This window comes from Hypomesus transpacificus, chromosome 2 (assembly GCF_021917145.1).
Source record: "Hypomesus transpacificus isolate Combined female chromosome 2, fHypTra1, whole genome shotgun sequence".
Classification (NCBI taxonomy): domain Eukaryota; kingdom Metazoa; phylum Chordata; class Actinopteri; order Osmeriformes; family Osmeridae; genus Hypomesus; species Hypomesus transpacificus.
In genome coordinates this window covers 2,597,318-2,621,140 of record NC_061061.1, presented here as the reverse complement: position 1 = coordinate 2,621,140, position 23,823 = coordinate 2,597,318, and the positions used below count along the sequence as shown (strand labels likewise).

The 23,823-nt window shown below is 52.0% G+C and overlaps 1 protein-coding gene across 1 annotated transcript; it reads right to left on the bottom strand.

Moving 5' to 3' along the window:
* Positions 1-23,078, bottom strand: snap91a (synaptosome associated protein 91a). Its single transcript, XM_047038928.1, has 29 exons — positions 22,692-23,078; positions 17,704-17,846; positions 15,843-15,918; positions 15,316-15,418; positions 13,849-13,942; positions 13,568-13,679; positions 13,152-13,258; positions 13,009-13,050; positions 11,450-11,511; positions 10,813-10,821; positions 10,139-10,151; positions 9,815-9,975; positions 9,628-9,767; positions 9,434-9,448; positions 8,878-9,081; positions 8,012-8,089; positions 6,714-6,929; positions 5,728-5,808; positions 5,411-5,482; positions 5,012-5,092; positions 4,613-4,681; positions 4,028-4,330; positions 2,803-2,985; positions 2,673-2,697; positions 2,358-2,451; positions 2,146-2,232; positions 1,924-2,028; positions 1,596-1,706; positions 1-1,447 (listed from the first exon to the last, which is right to left on the bottom strand). Exons 1-28 carry the CDS (start codon positions 22,819-22,821, stop codon positions 1,626-1,628), a joined length of 2,886 nt encoding a protein of 961 aa, XP_046894884.1. The 5' UTR covers positions 22,822-23,078; the 3' UTR covers positions 1-1,447; positions 1,596-1,625.
* Positions 23,079-23,823: the final 745 nt, after the last annotated feature.

Below are 23,823 nucleotides of genomic sequence, written 5' to 3'. Positions count from 1 at the left end.
CATACCAATTTAAAAAATAAAAATACATTTTTAGCTCAATCATGAGAAAGTGTTTTTTCCCCTTTATAGTTTTATACCATCTTTTTTCACAACAATGTCTGAGACGGTCACTTTCATAGACATTAAAACAGAGTGTCTTCTATATCTGGGGCTGGGGGAGGTGGGGTCATGGGTCGTGGGGTGGGGAGTGGGGTCTCACTGTTCAACAGCGCCCTCCTGTGTAAAGACAAACACACGCACACACACACAGGCTGCCGGCCCGTGTCCACTCACGAAACCACAGGTTCAACCACAGGGGAGGGCCGCACGACTGAAACAGGATATGACAACAGAGCAGGAGGATGGGAAAGGTATGCACGGTCTCCTCTAAAATACAAAAATAACCTAACCCTAACTGTAACTGGGCGTGGCCATGACATCAATCCGTACAGGTTGATTTCACAAACGGCTCGGTGATTTTAGAGACAGCTGATATGCTGACTGATCCTGTCTGATTGGCTGATATGACATCATGGCTCAGGAGGGACCCACTGACTGTGACCTACATATGACCTTGGAGTAACTGAAATCGTATTCTCTGAAAACAAGCAGAAACATGGGACCGGTCCGCTCCAGAGACCAACCACTCACACAGAAGAGGAGAGAAGGATGCCACCAGAAGGACCAGACGCCCAAAATATCAAACAAATAGAAAAATATTCAATAAATAAAAAAATACAAATACATAAAATACAGAGAACTAAACATATCCTTAAATATCACCAGACACTCTTGTTGGAATCAGCCCATACACATTGATTCTTAATATGTATTCATTATACAGTATATTCACTATTTGTCTCCAAGTACGTTTGAAATGACGACGGGAGATAATGGTCACATGACTTCATAGAGTTTGATATCAGATTCACATCAATATTCTCTTCCACGGACATACAGAATATAGACAGCCTTTGTGTCTGTCTGCCAGGTTTATGTACATCAAGACGACGCTCTGCAGGACACACAAGGCTTCTTTACAGCTGACCAGGGGGCCGGTCAGGGGGTGAAGCTCCGCCCCCACCCCCTCGAGAAGGGAGTGGAGCTCAGCGCAGAGAGCAAGGGGCGGGGCCAGGGGCATAAACACACGTCATCCAATTGAAACGCAGACACTGGGAAAAAGAGCCTAAACAGTCCCGCCTCCACTCTCCTGCTCGTTTATGTCCACTTCACTTTTTTCATTTTTTTCGTGTAGATTTGTTTAGACAAAGGACATCTACACGAGCACACACCAACGAACACTTTCACAGTCTGTGCTACAACATTACACAAAAGTGGGCGGGGCAAGGCAGGGTGAGGCGGGGCGGAGGGCAGGGTGGGGCGGGGGGGCTGACAAACATCTCTGGAATCTTGGGACGTAGTAAAACACCAGACAGATCGGAGGGCCCTGCTCCAGAAAAACAAGCAGCTGGGAGACAGAAAGAACGAGGACAGTCAGACATGCTACGCAGGCTAGGCATTCTACACGTCACCGAAAGCAACCTTTCACGTCATCAGGAATACTGCTGCTGGTTCTAACCAGGCCTCACTAGGCCTGACTGAAGAGATATACCCACCTAGAGGGAGGGGGAGGAGGGCATGGAGGTTTATATGAAGTCCTTGAGGTCGAGGTCTGCCAGGGGGTCCTTGGGCTTCTTGGGACTCTGACTGGCAGGACCAGGAGAAATCTGGCAGATAGACAGGGACAGACAGACACAAACACATACAGACAGGAAGGCAGGCAGGCAGACAGACAGGCAGATAGACAGACAGACAGGTAGATAGGGAGACACACAGACAGGAAGATAGACAGACAGGCAGTCAGATGGGATACTACACGCTGCACTACCCGGGTTACTTTGTGTTGTTGTGTAGAAACAGTTACACAGTGTGTGTTCAATTTACCGGCGCTCCAGGTGCGGCAGCCCCAGTGAGAGCTGGTCTCATCATGGGGGTCTGTCCCATCATCATGGGAGGAATCATGGGGGCCCCGGGCCCGGCTGTAGAGGCCTGGTGGGGGGAAGGAGAGGGGAGGAGGGGCACCACAGGTTAGATATATATATATGAGGTGGGCATCATGAGGCAATACGTTATCCTATAGCTGTGTGTGCGTGTCCCAGTTCTCACCATGCCAAAGCCGGGCTGGGCTCCCATTGGTGGAGCCATAGCTCCTCCAGGGGGAGGGGCTCCTGGGGCTCCGGGGGCGAAGCCAGGCTAGGAAACGGGACGTAAGTAAACCGTCAACAGAGGGGAGGGTGAAGAGAGCTGTGCTGGGAGTGGGGCTGGGTGGGAAGGCGGGAGGTGGGGGGGTGAGGCCGGTGTGATGTAAGAGCTCCTACCATTTGCGGTCCGGGTGTACCCCAGCTGGTAGGGGCCACCTGGGGGATCCAGTTAGACCCTCCTGTCAGCTTCTTCTCATTCCACTGCTGGTCCCTAACACGACACACACACGTGGTCAGAGGCTAGACACACACACCAGAGATCAGACACTTAACACACAGACCAGTGGTTCATGTCTAGGCACACACACACACACATACACACACCAGAAAGACTAAACATACACACATGCACATACACACCTAATAACAGGGACTAGACCCACACACATTCATACGGCACATATAAACACATACATATAGACCCATACTTACTTTTTCTGGCTCGTCACCCCCAAATCTACAAGAGAGAGGAACAGAAGGAGGAAAGAATCATGAATGCTTCTGCCTGCACTGTTAGCCTCAGCAGCTGCTAAACAAGACCCAGGCGTGACCATATACGTACTTCCCACCAGGTTAGCCAATGAGGAGTCCAGGTCTCCCCCGATGGTCTTGGCGGGGGGCGTGGCCGGCGGTGGTCCCACAGTGGCGGGGGTGCCAGTGCTCCCTGTGGTACTTCCTGCTGTGCTGCCCCCAGTGCTCTGGGGCGTTATAGCAGGCATGAGCAGCTCCCCTAGACCCCCCAGCACTGAGAGAGGAGGGGCGGGTTAGATCCTTCAAGGACGCGGTGGGTCGCTCACCACATACAGGCATGACGACACCACAGAGACATGTGACATCCCCTCATACAGATGTGACATCACCACACATATATGTGACATTCCACACACACACATACACACTCAGTATGCTGTGTACTGCATGCGCCAAATGACTACTGTGATTAGCATGCATCAAAGGGCATTACAGAAATGTTCCATTTTGGCACCATTCACTGGTGATGTGTAATGAACCGCCTCAGGTGTCCAGAGCATACTAGATGGCCAGAGCAGTGGCTGAAGGGAAACCAGCCTGCAGAAAGACCTACAGGATACAATCCATGATGGGAGATACAGCGAGAATCCTAATGTGCCACAACCATGCAAACAACACGGACGTTCTACGACGGTTACGGAATCCAAGCAGCTGCAAAGCATTGTGGGGGGGAAAAGCTTGTGAACTCACCAATGACACGGTAGCAGCAAGCAATGAGCAGTGAGGGCGGGGGAGGGGGTAGAGGAAGGAGAAGAAAAGGACAGGGGGAAGGATGGAGAGAGGGAGAGAGAGAGAGAGAGCGAGAGGATCAGCCAGGAAGGCCAACATGTAGAGGAAAGGGGGAGGTGGGGGGCGAGGAGGAGTAAAGCTGTTAGCAGTGGTGACTGTCAGTTACATAAGCAGTGTTGTCAGCAGTGAAGCGTGACACAGCCAGTCGCATGGAAACTGCACACACACACACACACACACACATGTACACAACAGCAGCAGTATAGAACAACCCATAGCTATTTCGAGGACAGAGATATGACCACAACAGTGGTAGCATTGAAAGAGCACCCAGCTGGCTCAGCCTCAAACATCCAATATAAACACTACAGATAAATGATAGGCTGCATAGTACTATTACAAGCATTCTCTCTCACCCAATTTAGTGACTAGCTTACAGGGACTATTATTCCGTCTATGTTTTTTTATACATGATTGATGTCATTTTTTTCTCTGCTCTATTCTCTCCGTTTCCTGGGTCCTACTACCTGAGGTGTCGAAGCCACCAGATGGCGCTGTCACAGCAGCTGTATCCTCCGTTGACAGGGCCGTGGGCATGGCTGGCATGGCTGGCATGATAGGCATGATGGGCATGACGGGCATGGTGGGCATGGCTGGCACAGGGGGGGTCGGGGATGGCAGGGATCCCAGGACGTCGAAGCCAGACTCCAGCAGGTCGTTCTGGAGCGGGAGCGTGGCGGGGGCCGGGGCCAGGGCCGGGGCGGGGACGAGCGCTGGAGCGGGCGCGAGGGCAGGGGCAGCTGTTGGGGCCAGGCTGGGTGAGATGAGCCCTGGCGGAGGTGCACCGTGGGACAAAGGAGAGAGGGGCGTTAACGAGAGGCGGAGGAGAGACCCTGGTGCTCGGCCGCCACGGAGGAGGGATTCGTTCCGAGGAGGGGAACAAACGTGGAGTCACGCTGGGGCTGACTCAGAACCTGTTGACGCCGTGACGACACGGAGTGAACACACAGACACGGGAACGCGCGTGTGAGAGATCGAGACAGGAGGTGTGTGTGTGAGCGTTTTGGGTGGTGGTGGTGGTGGTGTGCGTGGTGGGGGCGGGGGGGGCGTACCTCCCAGCAGGTCGTCTGCAGGCCCCCCAGGGGCAGCAGGCTGAATCTCCGCAGGACTGCTGAAGGTGTCTGCAGGGCCAGCCAGAAGAGGGGGGGGGGGACACAAACAGACAGTATGGAGGAAAAATAAGGAGGGTTAACAAATGATTTGGCGGTGGGGGGGGGGGGTGTTAGAGTGCAAGCGCACACCCACGCAAACAACACAACCAGGGGAGGGAACACAGTGCTGAGATACTGTTGAAGAAGTGATGCTGAGAATGGAGGAGAAGGAGGCATTTTGAGGGGATAGGAGTTGGAAGAGCAGAAAGGGGCATGAGGAGGAGGTGTGTAGAAAGAGGAGGATGGAGGAAGAGGAGGAGGATGGGTGTACAGGAGGAAAAGGAGGAGCCGCCCCAGTACCTAGCAGGTCAATGACTGCTTCAGGCTCGGGTTTGGGAGGAGAGGAGGCTTCCGGAACTGGAGCTGGATCAGAGAACGAGTCTAGAAATAGACAGAGAGAAAGAGAGAGAGACACACACATACACACAGACAAAGAGAGAGAAAAAGAGAAAGAGAAAAAGACAGATTTACTTCACTAACCATTGAGTTTAGTCCTGGAACGATAAGCAAAGTTAAGGTCACAGGTCACGATGAAATAGGAAGAAGAAGAGAGACAGAGGGAGAGAGAGAGAGAGAGAGAAAGAAAGACACCGGTGTGATACAGTCAGCTGGGTCGCAGATTCCGAGGCCGTTCCGGATTGCGCCACAGGGCACTGTTGGGGCGGTGGGGGGTCACATGACCGAGGAGAGCGCGCTCACCCGTTACCAAGATGTCTCCGGCCATGTCGGCTTCGGGCAGCGGAGAGGGCCCACGGGAGACGGCAGGGAGGTCTGCCCGGGCCGGCCGGAGAGGAAGGAGGAGGAAGAGGAGGCGGAGGAGGAGGAGCAGAGAAAAAGCGTTAGCAGAAACCGAAAGTGCGAGAGAGCGGAGGAAGGATAGACCAAGTAGCAAGTGGGGAGACATGCACTGCACAAGTGGCATACAACTATGGGGACAAACCAAGACGCGTGGAATAACAGATGAGAAGAGGAGGAGGGGAACCGGTACACATGAAGAGAGGAATCAAGGCCTGTACCTGACCCAAACAGGTCTACGCTAGGAGTGACTGCCTTGGTCTCTGTGGTGGGGCTGTGCTCAGGCATAGAATCATACACATCTACAAACAAGGACAAACGGTTAGCTCGGCGGCAGCTGATGAGTTCAAGGGAAGAGAGAGGGAACAAGAGGGAGAGGGGGGAGAGGAACAGAGAGAGAGAGGGTGAGAGAAATAGAGAGAGGGTGAGAGAGGGTCAGAGAGAGCAGAAAAGCAGACTTTGGTTCAGACAAGTCATCGACATGTTTTTCAAAATGCAAGCTGATCAGAGCGGCAGAAGGAGGAGGTGGTCATCAGAAGGAGGAAGTGGTCAGAGGTGATGTGCGAGGAAGCAAACTGCACAGGATCATTAGTAAATGGACTCATTAACAAGCTGACCAACCTCTGGATATATGGACAAACTATGTTTAGTTACTTCCTCTAAGGATTCATATACTCACTGCAAGCAATAGCTCACAAAAGGCCAGGGTATATTACTGTTATTTTACAGTTGAGGGCTAATGTATAGATATATTATAGCTACTTTATACTCAGTAGAAACGCAATGCATTTGATCTACATGTTAATAAATCAATGTGTTTACTGATAATCCGTGTGGTTGCGAAATAATATCTCAAATATCAAAATACCAAGGCTGTCAACCAATCAGATTTCAAGGGTTGGAACTACCCATTGTGGAATGTACTCTGAGTGGTTCAATATTCCACTAATTCCGCTAATATCAATGCCTCAATACTGCATACAAAAACATACATTATTTACAGAGGTGGTCAAAATGCTTGAATGACTCAGTGCCTAAAATGTTCCAAATCAAACAACTGAAACATGGAAGGAAACCAAATGATAACGATAGAACTCTGAAATGTAGGAGGGACGTTTTATCATCGTCATCGTCATCACAGTCAACATCGCCTTCAAAATGCAGACGGATGCAGTGCAGGGGAGTAGTGAGAGAGTGGTGACATTACCACCAAAGAGGTCGAGGGTAGGTGGAGCCGCAGCCTCTGTGGTGGCGGCGGGGGCCCTAGGGGGGGCCACGGGCAGAATCGGAGCGAGGGGGGCGATGGGCGGAGTCTCGCTGGAGGTGGGGGTGATGGTGACGGCCCCCGCGTCGGACGGCATCATGGCAAACAGGTCCATCTCTGGAGCCAGGGCTGCGCTCCCCTCAGAGGGGGCGAAGGGGTCTTTGGGAGGGAGAGATGGGAGAAAGGAGAGGGAGAGGGGGAGGGGGGAGAAAGGAGAGGGGGTGGGGGGAGAAAGGAGAGGGAGAGGGGGAGGGGGGAGAAAGGAGAGGAAGAGGGGGAGGGGGGAGAAAGGAGAGGAAGAGGGGGAGGGGGGAGAAAGGAGAGGGAGAGGGGGAGGGGGGAGAAAGTGGAGGGAGAGGGGGAGGGGGGAGAAAGGAGAGGAAGAGGGGGAGGGGGGAGAAAGGAGAGGGAGAGGGGGAGGGGGGAGAAAGGAGAGGAAGAGGGGGAGGGGGAGAAAGGAGAGGAAGAGGGGGAGGGGGGAGAAAGGAGAGGAAGAGGGGGAGGGGGAGAAGGAAGAGGGAGAGGGGGAGGGGGGAGAAAGGAGAGGAAGAGGGGAGGAGGGAGAAAGGATATGGGAAGGTTTGTTCAACAACAAACATGGTTAAAAGCAGACAGGAGAGAAAATCCAGCGGTTGAACATCGGGATATCTGAACACAGAGACACCATGCAACTTAGAACACACGCCTGAACACACACATTGAACACACTACCTTGGTTACAGAAGCTCTGTCTCGCATAGTACGGACAGCCCCCTGTGATTGAAGCCCTAAGCATCAGTGCATCACTATATTGTTCCAGAGCGGTCAGGCTCTGGGTGGGGGTAGGGCAGGACCAGAGCTAAAGTCCACCTGGTTGCCCACAGAGAGAGACTGGCTGACCAGATCCAGAGGGATGATGTCTGGCGGGTGTCATCGGATTAATGAGGGGGGGTTGGGCGGTATGAGCTGTTTTATTAGTAGAGTATTGAGTGGGTTATATCAAAGCGTGGCTAGGTGGCGGGGCAGTGAGGGGCTAGGCTGGGAGGGGGGGGGGGGCAAGGGATGGGTGAGGGGCGTGGGAGGGGGGGGGCAGGGGACAGTAGACATATCGAGGTGATGACAGGTCACATGATTCCCTACTGTCCCATGTAGAAACGGAAGCAGCCTATACTCACTACAGCGTCCTACACACACACACACGCGCGCGCCCACGTGCCCACACGCATGCGCACACACAGACGCTTAGCGGTGCTGTCACCCACCAGATCCACCAAAAGCATCAGCAGCAGGTGCTCGTACTGCCGTAGCTGGCCCGTCGCCTGGAGAGGGAGCAAACGCATCTGGGGGGGCAGGGGGGGGGGGGTGACAGGGAAGGGGGGGGGGCACGACACCCAGATGCACAGTGAGACGGACAGACAGACAGACGTGGACGGAGTAGGAATAGTGATGAGGACGCAGTACGACAGAGGAGGGGTTGAAGGATGAGGTGGATGAAGACCAAGACGATGGAGGGAGGAGAGATGGGAGGAGAGATGGGAGGTCAGCATTAGGGGAGAGCAGTATACCACAGCAGAGTATACCAGAGTATACGACAGTATACTAGATTACAGCAGAGTACAGCAGAGCATACTAGAGTATAGCTGAGTAAAGCTGAGTATACTAGAGTATACTACAGTAAAGCAGAGTATACTAGAGTATACTAGGGTAAAGCAGAGCTAGTAGGGCAGGCGGTTGATCTCACAGTAACATCAGAGGGATGTTATCTCCTAGGCAACAAGGCTGGAGCATGGTGATGTCACCCAGGCCAGGCCAGACTGGTGGTGTGTGTGGTTGTCGTTCTTAAGGACTGATGTCTCCTGTACAGGTACACTCGATAGATAGGTACACAACTGTTTTTAAATTCTTTTTGCATCACAATTGATGTGTGCTAATGGATTTTTTATGTATTTGAATATCAGTGGATGTTTAAAGTTGCATTTCGGATGTTACTGTAATCAATCGTTGAATGTTAATCAATCATGTTGCAGGTAGCAAGAGGCTGTGCTCCCCCCCTCCCCCCCTCCTTTGCCTGTACCCTTCAGCACCATTCACATCCTCAACCCCTCTCTCCCCATCCCTCCCCACTGACCTCCGAACAGGTCCATGTCAGAGGCGGAGGAGGCGGGGGCGGGGACGGGCAGTGAGGCGGGGGCGGGGCCAGCGGCGCCTGCGGGCGTGGCAGCTGCGGGCGCAGCAGCAGCAGCGGCAGGTTCGGTGGCGGGGGCGGAGTCAGGGACAGAGTCAGACTCGTCCAGAAGAGCGTCCGCGGCGCCGTCGGTAGCAGCCGAGGTCGCTACAGGGTCAACACCCAAATCACCCCCAACACCCATCCCCGCCCACCCAAACACAACCACAAATACCCCCCCGGACACAACCACAAAGGAAGCATGGAAACCAGGGTTGGAGGCAGGGAGAGAGATGAGGAGAAAAAGGAATAAAAAAGGGAGACAGGAGAAGACAGGCGCAGAAGGAAGGAAGGAGGACAGGAGAGGAAGGAGGAAGAGAAGAAGAGGAGACATTGCAGATTGAGAAAGCAGGACAGGCGTAGTGACAGGCCAGAGAGAACAGTTTGCTACTGAGGTTGAAGGCTCTGGTTATCATCTTGACCACAAGACAACAAGGAACGGCTTCTCTACCGTACTCACCCTCGCCAAGCAGATCTGCATGAGGCAGAGGGGGGAGAGAGAGAGAGAGATCATTACTTCTCATAGTATTCGCATTAGTGGCTGACAGAGGAATAAGACGACATGAAAGAGACTACGGCAGGGGAGGGAGAGGAAGCAGAAAGAGGGAGGAAAAGAGGAGGGGAGGAGTGGAGGAGGGCCGTGCTGTGTCTCACCTCCCCAGCCGGTGGTGGTGGAGGCTGCGGCAGCGCCCCCTGGTGGGGCGGCCATGGGGTCCAGATCCAGCAGGTCATCGAAGCCAGTGCTGCAGGGAGATGAGAGATAAGAGACGGACATCCACACATACGTGGACATCCTCCCTGGGTGCCCCAGCATTGATGGAGTGGGGGGGGAGGGGCTGACCTGGGGGGGGAGGTGATGGTGGGGGGGCTGGGTCGGACGGGGGGGCCGGGCCTGGCGGGGGGGCCGCTGGCGGCAGTGGCAGAGGCGGCAGCGGGAGGCTCGGTGGTCGTAGCCGGAACGGCGGCGGCGGCGGCGGGGGAGACGTTGTTGGTTGTCGTATCCTGTTACCACGGAGAGTATGCCCCCGTTACCATGGTACTTGACCCGGTTACATAACGAGGCATGACTTGACTGCTCTGACTCCTTGGGGCCTCACTCCAAACACATCATCATCAACTGAGACTGGGAATAGCTGTTTAGACAGGAGGAGAGGGTCTCACTCACCTTGCTGGGAGACCTGCAGAGAGATCAACAGGAGAGGAGTTAACCACATTACAATAACCCTACATCATGACATCACAACCATCACCATCAAAACATCACCTGGCCAGATCATGCCGTGACCACATGACCCGATCACCTCAAGACTAGGATCAGGAGATCTGAACATGACCTGATCACATTAAGGCCAGGATCAGTAGATCTGAACATGACCTGATCACAGCCAGGTCACGATCAGGAGATCTGAACATGACCTGATCACAGTCAGGCCAGATCAATAGATCTCATGACCTTAATACATGCATGATTAAATGTGAGCAGACATGATCTGTCAGAGCTTAGTGACACAGCGACAGCAAGTTCAAATCAAAAGTGTCACATTATTAGCAGACAAAATAAAATTTCTGTTAGTAATGAACAGTCTCAAAAATATAAAAAGACATCCATTCTACGCCATTTCTTTTACTTCAAGAGTTCCATAGAGTCCTGATGTTTCATGGAACCTTGTTCGTAATCATGACACAACGCAGCACTGGCTTAACATTGTATCATGTTAAAGAAAGTAAAGGTTAAATGTTCAATTAAAGATGTCGTCCAGCAATCCAGACACCACCACCCCCCGCCCCCCCCCCCCCACCCCCCCTAGGCCACACCACCCTGTCAAGCTGAATACTCACTTTTCCTCTCTGTGCACAAAGGAAACAGGAACAGACAAAACAAGTTACCAGCCTGGCCAGTGACACACAGGTCAGCACTGAGCAATCACGACCAGTGAAGGACATATTAGTAGCTTCAGAGAAGCAGAGAGAAGTCCTTGTAGTGAGGGACTTCATTTCCATCAAAGTGGTAGTGTTTGAGAGAGGGAGTTTGCCTATACAACATGAGTGTGAGCGTTGGAGAGAGGGAATGAGTCCGTCGCAACATGTGTGTGTTTGAAGGAGTGAGTTAGCCTACATAACGTGAGTGTGAGCATTTGAGAGAGGGAGTTGGGCTACTGCGATATGTGTCTGAGAGAGCTACTAAGGAGAGTGAGGGGCTGCTGGGCATGTGCAGGTCAGAGTGTGAGCTGGGCATGTGCAGGTCAGAGTGTGAGCTGGGCATGTGCAGGTCAGAGTGTGAGCTGGGCATGTGCAGGTCAGAGTGTGAGCTGGGCATGTGCAGGTCAGCGTGTGAGCTGGGCATGTGCAGGTCAGAGTGTGAGCTGGGCATGTGCAGGTCAGCGTGTGAGCTGGGCATGTGCAGGTCAGCGTGTGAGCTGGGCATGTGCAGGTCAGCGTGGGAGAGGGATCGATGGGAGTGAGCAGGGCTACTCACGGCTTCTTCCCCTCCAGGGTGTTAAGGTGGGTCTCCAGGGACTCCAACAGACTCTCCGGGGCCTGCAGGATGAGAGAGGGGGGGGGGGGGGGTTACTATGGAAACCGGGAGGTGGTGGTGGCAACAGCCTATACTGGCGGGAGCAGACAGGACAGAACGTAAAACACACACACACACACACACACTGGTCAGAAAGTGGCAGTAAACAGACACACAGGTGACGGATATAAGACATAACGTACGTTCAGGTGATTCACAGGGGTCACATGCAAAGACTGAATGAACATGCTCCGGGTACCCACAATGCACTGCAGCAGGCTACACAGACCTCAAGCCCATCGTTTTACACATGCAGGCAGGACACACACACATACACCTGCCGATGGCAGTCAGACACACACGTCTACCATGCTGGATCATCATGTCACTCTTATATAGAACAGCTAAATCAATCTCCCTCGTCCTTCTATCCCCCTCTCCTCTCCTCCCTTCTCTCCTGCTCCACTTCCCAGGTCTGCGTCCTCCGACAGCCACTCCACTTCCTCGGCTTTCTGAGCAACGAAGCCTGACGCCATTACAGCAACAGCAGCTGTGATAGCTATGATACTCCTATCAGCTGTAATAAGACGCTGGGCCCCCAGAGTGTGATAAACCTGTCTCCTGAGACAAGGAGGGGGGCGGGGCATGATCTCCACAGAGACCTGAGAGCAGGCAGTCGGGAGATTAGACATATGACCGCTGCTTTCTCGGTCGGCACTCAGATAAGACCAGAAGCCACAATGTCTGGCCCGGTGCCTGCCAGAGATTGATGCTGACTCTGGTCCGCTTCCAGGACAAGAGGGTTCATCTTTGTGGAACAGACAGGCATCAGTGTGACTTACAGCAACATTCCAGTGCACCAAGACTCCGACCAAGAGGTAGACCGTGCTCTGGTTTCAATATCAAGAGGTTATGCAAGCGCTGAGACTCAGGTCCGCTCAGGTCCATCCAGTTCTGCATCTGACACTGTGCGCCCAGCTCAGCCCAGATCAACGGTGCTGCACTTTGCTGTGCTGTGTGTGCAGCGCAATGCTATTCTCGCCTGTGCGCTTGGCTCTGAAGCTAGCTAGCTCTGTGCACTACACACTACTCACACTCTCAGCCTGCACGATGCTGCGGCACCGCTGTAAGAGATAGGGCAGAGGGTCTGTCAATCACCAAGGAACCTCCGCTCATTGGTGGCATGGAGGACGGGATAGGTCCATGGGTCACGCCCCCTCCATGACAACCTCACCAATGAGGACCCCTCAGGTCACTTGTGAATGAACATTGACAGCGATTGGCCAGGGATGGCAGCTAAATTACAGGCAGCAGGGGTCTAGAGTGACGCCTCCAGAGAACACGATTCTGGGAGTTGTAGTTCCATGAATCAAAACACTCATGCGATGCGACACTGAATAAATCACCACAACACTGGCATGCGCAGTGTTAGTCCTAAGCGTGTGTTAGTATAGATAGAGAGACAATGTAGGGAGAGTCACAAAGGAGAGCGGAGAGGCTGGAGTCTGAGATGGTCCTACCTGAGTCAACTCCGGAATGTCATTCTTGTCGATCCCCACTTGCTGTGAAAGAGAAGGACTGAGGTTCAGCTGGAGCACGTATACAGGACTGAAGAGCTCAACCCGGCGGGTCAGCAGTGTGGTGTGTGCGGCAGGTGCCGTACCTCAGCGGTCTTGAAGAACTCGGACACCCGTGTCATCCTGGTGAGGAACCTCTTGTAGATCTCCAGGCCGTCTTTACACTGGCCTCGCTTCATCTGGAAGAACTTCTCTGTGGGGCCGACGGATGTTGCAAGTCACACACAGAAAGAGAGGAGGAGACAGAGAGGGAGACAGAGAGGAAAGAGAGAGACGCATGAGAAAGAGAGACAGGAGAGCGGGCGAGAGAGGAGAGAGACAAAGGAGAGGAAGGAGGAAGAGAAGAAGAGGAGACATTGCAGATTGAGAAAGCAGGACAGGTGTGAGAGAACAGAGAGAGAGAGAGAGAGACAGAGAGAGAGAGAGAGAGAGAGAGAGAGAGAGAGATCGAAAAAGATGAACCAAGAGGTAAGAGAGAGAGAGAGACAGAGGTAACCATGACCTAGAAGGTTGATGATGCCGTCGTTGTAGCAGGCGTATAACTTGATCAGGTCCTTGAAGAGGAGCAGGAAGCAGGCTTTAATCACGCCATTGGTCAGCTCATTGGGATGGACCTATCAGACAGGAGCAGGATGCCGCATCATAGATGATCAAAAACGTTATTAGGTGCGTTCGACTTCATGCAGCACCAGCGGTGCCAACAGGCTGCATGGAGTCGAACACACCTATTGAAAGTTAGTTTGTTAGTTCATTTGCTGGCTTGTTCGTTAGCTGGTTAGTTACCTCAAACTCCAGCAGAGCATCTATCTGGCTCTGTAAGATGGGCATCCCTTTCAACAACTTATCTACTGACATGGTCCTCATCACTCCATCAGATCTGAGAGAGAGAGAGATACAGAGAGATAAAGAGATAAGGAGAGAGAAAGATAAAGGAGGGGCAGAGGGCCTCATGTACGTGCAAACGTAGCTTTATTAGCGCCAAGGCCAACCCGCAGATTGCACACGCTGTGATACTTCAGTTTACGTCGTATTTACGAAACCTGCAGTTCATCAGGTGATCAGCGCCTTTCTCCGCCCACGATACCGAAAATTGCGAGCGCAATTTAAACGCGCAATCGATTGGGCCTCCTTCTCTCTTACTATCATGGATCAGCCAAGTCAAAACAGCGAAAACAAAGATTTAGTGATAACGAAATTGATGTGCTTGTTCATGAGGTAACAGCGAATTTAAATATTATGCAAGGCGGGAATTCCACACCGACACACAAAAAAATTTATCACCGCAAAATAGAGGCCCACTTTCACGGGTGGTTTTTGTACATACCGTGGAATACATAATTAGGTGCACTTTACGCACCCCCTCCCATCTCTTTATGGGAAACTCCCACTTTCCCCTTGACCTTCCCGTGAATGCATATGCATTACACGGAAAGGAGCAATTTGCCCTTTTCAGTTCCCGCGACAGGCACCCTGCGCTTTTACCTCAGAGCTGCGTATACTTTTACACGCATATTGCGAAACAAATACGCCTGAAGTGGGTGCAGAAGCATTAGCACATGAGGCCCAGAATGAGGTCTATGAGTAAGAACATTGATGTGTCTTTTGGAACACTGACGGTCCCAAATGATGTTTTCTACCATACAGATAGTAAATGCTTCTAGCAGGCAATCAGCCAAGCAGGCCAGTCACAGGCACATGCAGGGCCTTCTCTCTGCTGGAGCTCGCTGACTCATTCCTACTGACAGACAGGACCCCTGACTCAGAAAGGTGGCTTAGATGATGCCTGTTGTTCTTCTGGGGGAGGGTGGCAGGATAAGCCTGAGGGGTCGGGGGGGAGGGGGGGGGGGCGACAGTCTACTGCAGTGCACTGATGTAGACCACACTGTTAAACACGGCTGAAGATCTCAACAGAGAATCAGTCTAGCTGAAGTGACTGACTTAGCAGGATGGAAAGAGATTGAACGAGAGGCGTGGAGGGATGGAGAGAGAGAGAGAGAGAGAGGTGGAAAGCCTGAGACAGAGAAATGGAGGGAGAGAAAGAGAGAGAGAGATAGAGAGAGAGCAATGGAGAGGGACATGGAGAAATGGAGGAAAAGATGGAGAGACGGTGCAATAAGAGTTGGTGGGATGGACAGAAAGAGACAGAGAGATGAAGAGAGAAAGATGGAAAGAGAGAAAGACGGACGGATGGAGAGATGGAGAGGTGGAAACAGAGAGATAAAGACAGAGAGAGAGAAGGAGAGGGCTCACCCCTTCTTCACTCGTCCGAAGTCAAATGACATCTGTCTGTAGGCGAAGGCCTTCTCGTTCAGATAGCGGCTGTAGCGCCTGATAAACGTAGACATGTCGTAGCCTGGGGAGGAAAACACACACACACGTGTCACTCTTGGATGTTGTTCTACAGTGGCCTGTTTATGTCTCTGTGGGGTGCCATATTTATCACCGCGGAGACCGTTTTTAATCGCCACGGGTGACAGTTTGACTCTACATCAGAGAGGTTGGGAAAATGGGGAGAGATTAGTGGTGGGGGGTGGGTTGGAGAGGAGAGGAGAGAGGTGGGAGTGCGAGGTGTGAAAGGAGAAGGGGAAGGTGGATGGGGGGACAGGGTAGGAGAGAATGCAAGGTGGGGGAGAAAGGAAGGGCGGGCGATGGTAGAGGAGGTGGGGCGGTGGGGGGTCAGGACGGGACAGTAGGGGGGACAGGAGTCACTCTTCACCGCGGAGGTGGGGAGGGGGGGAAGAGGGGGCTCAGGACAGGGGACAGGAGTCACTCCTCACCGTGGGAGCCGGTCTTGTCCAGGAAGTTGCTGAGGTTGAAGAGGGTGTTCCTGGAGGCCAAGAACTGGACGAATCTCTGAGGAGACAGGAAGCAGCACTATCCAATCAGCAACACACACAGTACTGTCTTTCTCTCTCTACACCCATGTAACAGACATGGTCTTGCAAGCTCCGTCAGAGTCATACGGGCCACTTTTCGCACCCACTGGGAGTCAAACCTACAACCTCTGACTTCCCAAGCGCCACCACTACCAACTACGCCAACGAAAGGCTAGCACTAGGCCACCCACTTGCCGCGGGTGGCCAATTACATACTTGAGAAGTGAGTTTCACCACACTGGCTACGCGCACACATACATAGATACCATGGCTTAAAACATCCTCAGGTGTATTTTGCTTGCCCCTTTAAGAGCTTTACTGGCTGCCTTCCAAATCAAAGTATGACTTTCATGAGGTGAGGAGAGGAGATCCTCTCTGGAGAAAGGAAGTACCACTTGCTCCCTCCATCCCTTCCTCCTCTATCCCTTTCCCCTCATCCTTCCTCCTTCTCAGACAGTGAGCTTAGAAACCATCTACCCAGTCTAACAGGAGACACACACTCCAGACACTACGCTAGTCACTCCACACCTGTCTCCACACAAACGCACACACACGCACGCACGCACACACACACACACACACACACACAACCACATAACCATTAAGAAACACACTCTCCAGCTAAGCCCCCAGTGAGTAGATTAACTGGGGTGGGGGGGGGGGGGGGCACAGTGACCCTTGTTACCCATGGCAACCTCATAACACATCCTCCACCCCACTGTAATCTCTCTGCAGACTCTCTGTGTAATGACATTATCTTCTTATCGCAGAATCACACGCGCACACATCTCACTACATCTTTTTCATTATCTTTTTGTTTCCATCCTCCTTTTTTTTCTTCTCTCTCTCTCTCGTTCTCTCTCTCTCTCTCTCTCTCTCTCTTCTCTCTCTCTCTCTCTCTCTCTCTCTCTCTCTCTCTCTCTCTCTCTCTCTCTGTGTGCCTTTTGACCCCTGTAAGCTTAACCACATGATTCACCCAACACAGATAAGGCCAGACATCTTTTATGGCCTCTCCAGTAAGAGAGAGTGGTCAGCCCAGGTCACCTTGTTTACATATGCCGCATGTCACCCAAGATTTGGGGGTAGGCCTCTCTCTACACACAAGGAATGCTGAACACAGAATCATTCTTATACAGGATAAATGTGATACATCTTCAATTTTTCCAACACTATCTCTCTCTCTTTCTCTCCCTTTCTCTCTCTCTTTCTCTGTCTGCCATCTGTCTGTCTTCCACCTGTTGTCTGGGTGCCCATGCAGTGGTTCGTCAAGATGTGACAGTCAGCAGGATCCACCAGCTGAACATCTGCCTCTCTATCTGTTGCCTTCAGCTGACCCCCGTGACATAACACTGAATTAATGAATGAATGACTGAATGAGTGCCTACATGAATCCATGCACGAACTGTGCTGTGAGTTAGATGTAGACAGAAGAGAGTCGCATCTCCGCTGATCTGTTCACTGTCTACATTTTAGTACTGGCGCACATGAGTGAGCTGAGCTGACCACCGTCCACATGTAAACTGTGATAGATGAGGGTGCTGTCCCTGGTGCTGAAGAGCCTGAACCAACAGGTTCTTCACACGTTTACTATTGTCTCTGATCTCCTTAAACACAAATGAAAGAATACATGTTTGAATAACTGAATCAACAAACTGTTGCTGAAACGCAACCTGTCATCTTCAAACAAGCTCTTGTTTGTATGTGTCTGTGTATGTGCGTGTGTGTCATGTGTCTGCTGTGTGTGTGTGTATGACCTCCTCACCTCGTTTCCGTGCACCATGAGGTGGTGAGTGGTGACCAGGGCCTTGAACACTACCACCCAGCTGGCGTTGCCCGCACGCTCAAATAGTGTGTCTGCCATCTGGGGCACGTTGACGTTGGTCTCCTGGGTCGCCTGGATCAGGTCTGCAACAACACACACACACACACAGGTTACCAACAGGCAGAAGCAGGTAGTCAGACAGAGATGGAGACGGAGAGGGAGAAAGATAAAGAGAGAGTCAGGGTTGGGGCTCTGAGCAGCAGAACACTGCTAGGACACTAACAGGCATGAGTCTGTGGATGCCTGTATGAGGGATTGTGTGTGTCTGAGGAGGTCATTCACAAGACGCAGGTAGGTTTGTCATCAACTTCTGTATCATGGTGCAAGGGTCTGTTTTCTCTCACACACACACACATACACACACACACACACACACAGCCCCTCTGCTCTATTTTTGACATCACATCACCGCAGGCATACTGGTGAAGTGGAGCGAGTGGAGAGGGGCATTGTGGGTCTGACATCACGCTATCACATCCTCCTGTTTGTGACTGGCCAATGGGAGGAGGGGGAGGAGACAGAGGGGAGGCTGACTGTATCAAATGTATGTAGTAGAATAAGAGAAGAGACAGGATAAGAGAGTGTGTGTGTGTTTGTGTGTGTGTGTGTGTGTGTGTGTGTATGTGAAAGGGAGGGGTGCTGATATTGAGTGTCATGTTTTCAGCACAGCATCAGTGTGTGTGCGTGTGTGAGAATGTGTGTCATATCGAAAACACTCACATTTCAACAGTTACCAATCATTACAAGGAAGTGATACCAGATACAGCACAGGAACAATAATCCTTCACACTGCACCACACACACACACAGACACACACAGGATGGTAAGGTATTTTTCATAGATGTCGATGGAGTACAAATGAAGTTGTGCCAAGTCTGTTTCCTAGGCAACTGGTATTCTCGTATTTCCTCTCAACATGAAAGATGCTACAGACCTCTCATCACTGTACTTGGCTGGTCGCCAGGACTACCAGCATCCTGGTGCAACTGTCTCTGGGCCAGGACAAGCCGCAAATGACCAGCAAGGGAATGCTGTACCACACCCAGGGTCATGGTATCCTGTTCTGATACTGGTTTAATCAACTGATCAGAGACAGACAGACAGACAGACAGACAGACAGACAGACAGACAGACAGACAGACAGACAGACAGACAGACAGACACACAGACAGGTAGGCAGGCAGGCAGGCAGGCAGGCAGGCAGGCAGGCAGGCAGGCAGGCAGGCAGGCAGGCAGGCAGGCAGGCAGGTAGGCAGGCAGGCAGACTGGCAGGCAGGCAGGCAGGCAGGTACAAAGGCAGACAGACAAATAGACAAACAGACAGATAAGCAAGTAGATAGAGAGACAGAAAGTCAGGCAGCCAGATATTGGGACCGAACGCCAGCCAGGAAGTAGGACTCTGTGAGGCTGTTTCATTGCACATGAATGGTCCATAAAGCAGCAGGATATTTATAGTCCCTCCCCCTGGAGCAGGGCACTGGGAGCATTACCCAGAAAGCACTGCTGGCTGGCCAGACCAGCACCAGACCAGGAAAAGTGGGGAGAGGAGGTCCTGCTTGCTGTCTGGCTTGCTCAGACTAAACCCACGTTGCACCTCCCTCAGTCTTCCCCAGCTCCCTGTGTAACCCACTATCGTTCTCCCTTGGGAAAGACGGTTCCTCCTGGCATGCTTCCTCCTTGGCTGCTCGATCCGGTCAGAAACAGGCAGCAAACAGAAACCGGCCACACCTGCATTCCTGCGGTACTGCAACTCTGTCTAGCTAGGAGCCAGCTTGGCAGCAGGATATACTGTACACATACTGTACTTTCTCTGTCACACATTCAGAGTGGCAGACCCAAGGACACACTGACCTCCCAAGGAGGAGGACAGGAGGGGAGGGATGATGGGGGCGTGTCCAGGCACACAAAGAGGGGGAGGAGTCGGAGCAGTCATTTGCATGGTAACCAGGAAGTGTGGAGTGTGTTTCCAGTCCCTTCCAACTCAATGAGAGGCAGCAGCCACTTCCTATGACATCATCACTGCAGCACGAGAGCAGCCAACTTGCCAAGACCCTCTTCCTGGTTCTCTTACCCTCTCCCCCTCCACCCTCTCTCTCTCTCTCTCTCTCTCTCTCTCTCTCTCTCTCTCTTGGTCTCTCTCTCTTGGTATCTCTCTCTCTCCCTCTCTCTCTCTCTCTCTCTCTCTCTCTCTCTCTCTCTCTCTCCCCTTCCTGGCCCTCTCCCCCTCTCTCTCCTATGTGTCTCTCCTTTACTGCAGCACTGCCTGCTAGCACTGCATGAGTAGAGAGGCTGGGAGTGGGATGGAGAGAGGGATAAAGGGACGGATGTAGGGAGGGGGAAACAAATAGAGTGGAACGGAGAGAGAGTGTGAGAGAGAGAGACTATTAAAAAAGCACGTAAAAGGGTTAGGGTTAGACGTAAAAAAAGCATTGGAAAGTTGGGATGGATATTCTCCCCTTCTCCCTCTCTCACTCCCTCACACACACACACATGTACACACAGCAACATGCATTTCTCAATGTCATACTCTTCATTCTGGTAATCCACTCCCTCTTTAAACAGGCCTTTGTCTATTTGTGTGTGTGTGTGTGTCTGATTGTTTGTGTGTGTGTGTGTCTGATTGTGTGTGTGTGTGTGTGTGTGCGCGTGCATGTGCGTGTGTATGACAGAGAGTACGAAAGGGGACATTGTGTGTGGTAAGGAGGGCCTCCATTAGCCAGCTGACAGGACTTGAGGGAGGAAGCAGCTCTGATCTCTATAATCTGGGAAGCTTCAGCCAGACAGCATCTGGCTCTGGGCCGGCAATCATACTGCTGAATTGTACTGCTGCTATCCATATGACACACACACGACACACATGACCCAGCAGCACCAGACAGCCTGCAGTCTAGCAGCACAGGGGTGGGAACCCAGTGGAGGTGAGTCAGTGTGTTTGCAGCAGCCCAGACTGAGGACTAAACACTGCTGTTTATCTGGGACGTCTCCACGCCTCTTCTCACCTCCCCTACCTCTCCCTCCACCTCTCTCATCTCCTCCGCCTCTCCCTCCCTCCATCTCTCTCACCTCCTCTACCCCTCCCTCCGTGTCCCCATCCTCCGCCTCTCCCTCCCTCCATCTCTCTCACCTCCTCGACCTCTGCCCCCATGCACCTCTCCGCCCTCCCCTGCCTCTCCGCCCCTCCCCACCTCGCCCTGCCCCCTCCTACATCCTTCCTCCTACATCCTTCCTCCTACATCCTTCCTCCTACATCCTTCTTTATCTCCTTCTGGGAAACGGGTACGCCGAAATGGCCTCCGACGTGGGTGAACAGCGAGGGTGATCCCTGATGCACACATACTGTAGTAACCCACTCCATGAACACATGAATATGGATAAGGTGCGTGTGCGTTTCCAAATCTTGTTTTCCTTTTCATGACTCATTACTGCAGCGCAAATACCAATAATATGGCAATGCTTGGTGATTGTGTGTGTGTGTGTTTGTGTGACACATAGCACTCTGCCCTATCACTGTCTGTTGCTCCCTCTTTTCCTCTATCTCTCCATCTCATTGTCTATTTTTCTCAATGTCACCCCTTTAACCCTCTTCATCTCTTCATCCCTCTCTGCCGCTCTGCCTAGCTAGCTCACCATCACACACTCCATTCCCATAGTAACGGTGTGTGTGTGTCTCGCCTGTGTGCCTTGGGGAGACAGTGTGAGTGTAAGAGCCAAAGAGAAAAAGAGAGAGACAGAGAGAGAGACAGAGAGAAAGAGAGAGAGACAGAGAGAAAGAGAGAGAGACAGAGAGAAAGAGAGAAAGAGAGAGAGGGCCGGAGAGAAAGAGAGAGAGACAGAGAGAGACAGAGAGACAGAGAGACAGAGAGAAAGAGAGAGAGACAGTAAGAAAGAGAGAGCCTTGAGTCTTGGTGTAAGGATTGGCTGATCAGGACGTTCAGTCCTGGTATCTCAGTGGTACATGTAATTGGTGGTAGTGTTTGAGTGTGTAAGTGTGTGTGTGTGGATGTGGTCCTGCAGGTAGTCGCCACAAGACCTACAGCAAACAGGGAGGGGGGGCACATCGACACAACAGTCATCAGGCAACAAGAGCACTTGACTGCTGAGTGGGCACTTTCTGAGACGTCAAAAGATTGCTGACACACCGTCGGCAGAGCCGGCCTATGGCTCAATCAGGGAGCGATGATGAAGAGCAGTTGATAAAAATCTGCTCCAATCTGAACCTCAGAACCTGCCACTGCTAACAGATCTGTCCCTGATAGTCTGAGGACCCTATAAACTCTGACAACACACACTTGCATGCACACACGCACACACACACACACACAAGCACATGCTTCTTCTGCCACAGAGATCTATGACATGGGTCTGGTCTGTGTCTTGGACCTCCATCTCTCTCTGGGGAGTTGTGTTTGGTGATGAGGAGAGACAGAGAGAGAGAGAGAGAGAGAGAGAGAGAGAGAGAGAGAGAGAGAGAGAGAGAGAGAGAGAGAGAGAGAGAGAGAGAGAGAGAGAGAAAGAGAGAGAGAGAGAGAGAGAGAGGCCGAGAGAAAGAGAGAGACAGAGAGAGAGACAGAAAATTAGGTATCTGCTGGTCCACTGTCTGGAGACAGCAGGTGCTAGGATGGGTCACTGTTATCACATACTGGCCGACTGGTCTCAATACCCTGTATAGAACCTGCCAGATAATGGTCCTGCGGAATTAGTGACAGCCCTTGCAACTTTTTCAATTATGTATGGCCTATCACTGGAGCTGGTCCAGAGAGAGAGAAGGAGAGAGAGAGAGAGAGAGAGAGAGAGAGAGAGAGAGAGAGAGAGAGAGAGAGAGAGAGAGAGAGAGAGAGAGAGAGAGAGAGAGAGAGAGAGAAATGTGGGTGGAGGTGTCATGGCCTAGCACGCATACACTCAGGACGCCAGATGAGGGGATACTCACATTCCAAGTGTTTCTTCTTCGGCGCCGTCTGTTCATGAGTGGTCGATTTGCAGACAGCACGAGCCACCTCGGATCCCGTCAGGCTGTACTGCGCCGCGGCGATGCGGTCCGTGAGCGTCTGCCCCGACATCTTCCCTTCACGGTGTCAAATCCCGAGAATCAAATGTCAGATGATCGTCCCCCCCCCAAAGACTCTCCAGTCCCCGCTGATAGAATGTTCCAGACGACCACTTCTACAAATCCACTCTGGACACACTACGTGTTGGTCAGAAACAAATAATGAGCCCGGTTTATTTTTGGTTGAGAGGTGTGCGTTTATCTATTCAAAGCATGGAATTGCAATGGCAGGTTGATGACGAATGCACTGACACGAATAAATGCAAGCAATTAAAGCGGCACCTTCTCTACTCTATCTCCAGTGAAATTCGCCGATTATAACTGTAGCACATTCCAGTGTGTCAGACAGGCCTGGTCACTAGCTATGGGCTAATTATACGGCTCATACAATAAAATTGTGTTTTTCCAAACGTCAAACTCGATATAAATTTAAATGTAGGTCAGTGTGATTCCTTGATTATTTCCAATATTGGGTTTAGTCATAACATGAATTATTTCCCCCCCAAAGGATAGTCATTTCTATTGCTTACAGTAACGCGTTAGTCACAGCCTTATAAAATGACTGCTCGTCGTAAAAGATGCTCGTCGCGTCCTCGTCCTCCTCTCTCCTCCAGCTCTCGGATTAGTCCTCACAGCGACCCTTAAATTCAACGGACGCGTTGTTTCTTGCTCAGTCGGTACCCGGTATCATCTCCATCCAGAGCTGCGTCCAAATGCGCCCCCGTTATCCCCGTGCCACCGATGACCACCGGTGATGCTTCAAACGGAGGAGGTAGATGGTGGTGTTATCAGCAGATTGGCATTCTCTAGTGTATTTATTTATTTATCATCACACTTACTCCTCCCACTGAGTCAGGTGACACGTCACTCACACAGCAGCATCCCCCTCCCGCTCCGCTACTACAGGGATTAAAGGGGAGGACGGCAGCCAACCAGGCTGCAGATACGTACTCACACGCGCAGTGGTAACCTCACTGCCGAGGGAAGTGCTGGGGATATCACCTTCACGATGAGG

Bases quoted from the DNA above. Each gene is read 5' to 3' on its own strand.
- snap91a (XM_047038928.1), bottom strand. From the start codon at position 22,821: ATGTCGGGGCAGACGCTCACGGACCGCATCGCCGCGGCGCAGTACAGC. The intron at 15,919-17,703 runs GTGAGGAGGTCA...CTGTCTCCTCAG, and splicing joins TCATGGTGCACGGAAACGAG to AGATTCGTCCAGTTCTTGGC. The intron at 5,483-5,727 runs GTACAGGCCTTG...CGGCCCGGGCAG, and splicing joins CGTAGACCTGTTTGGGTCAG to ACCTCCCTGCCGTCTCCCGT.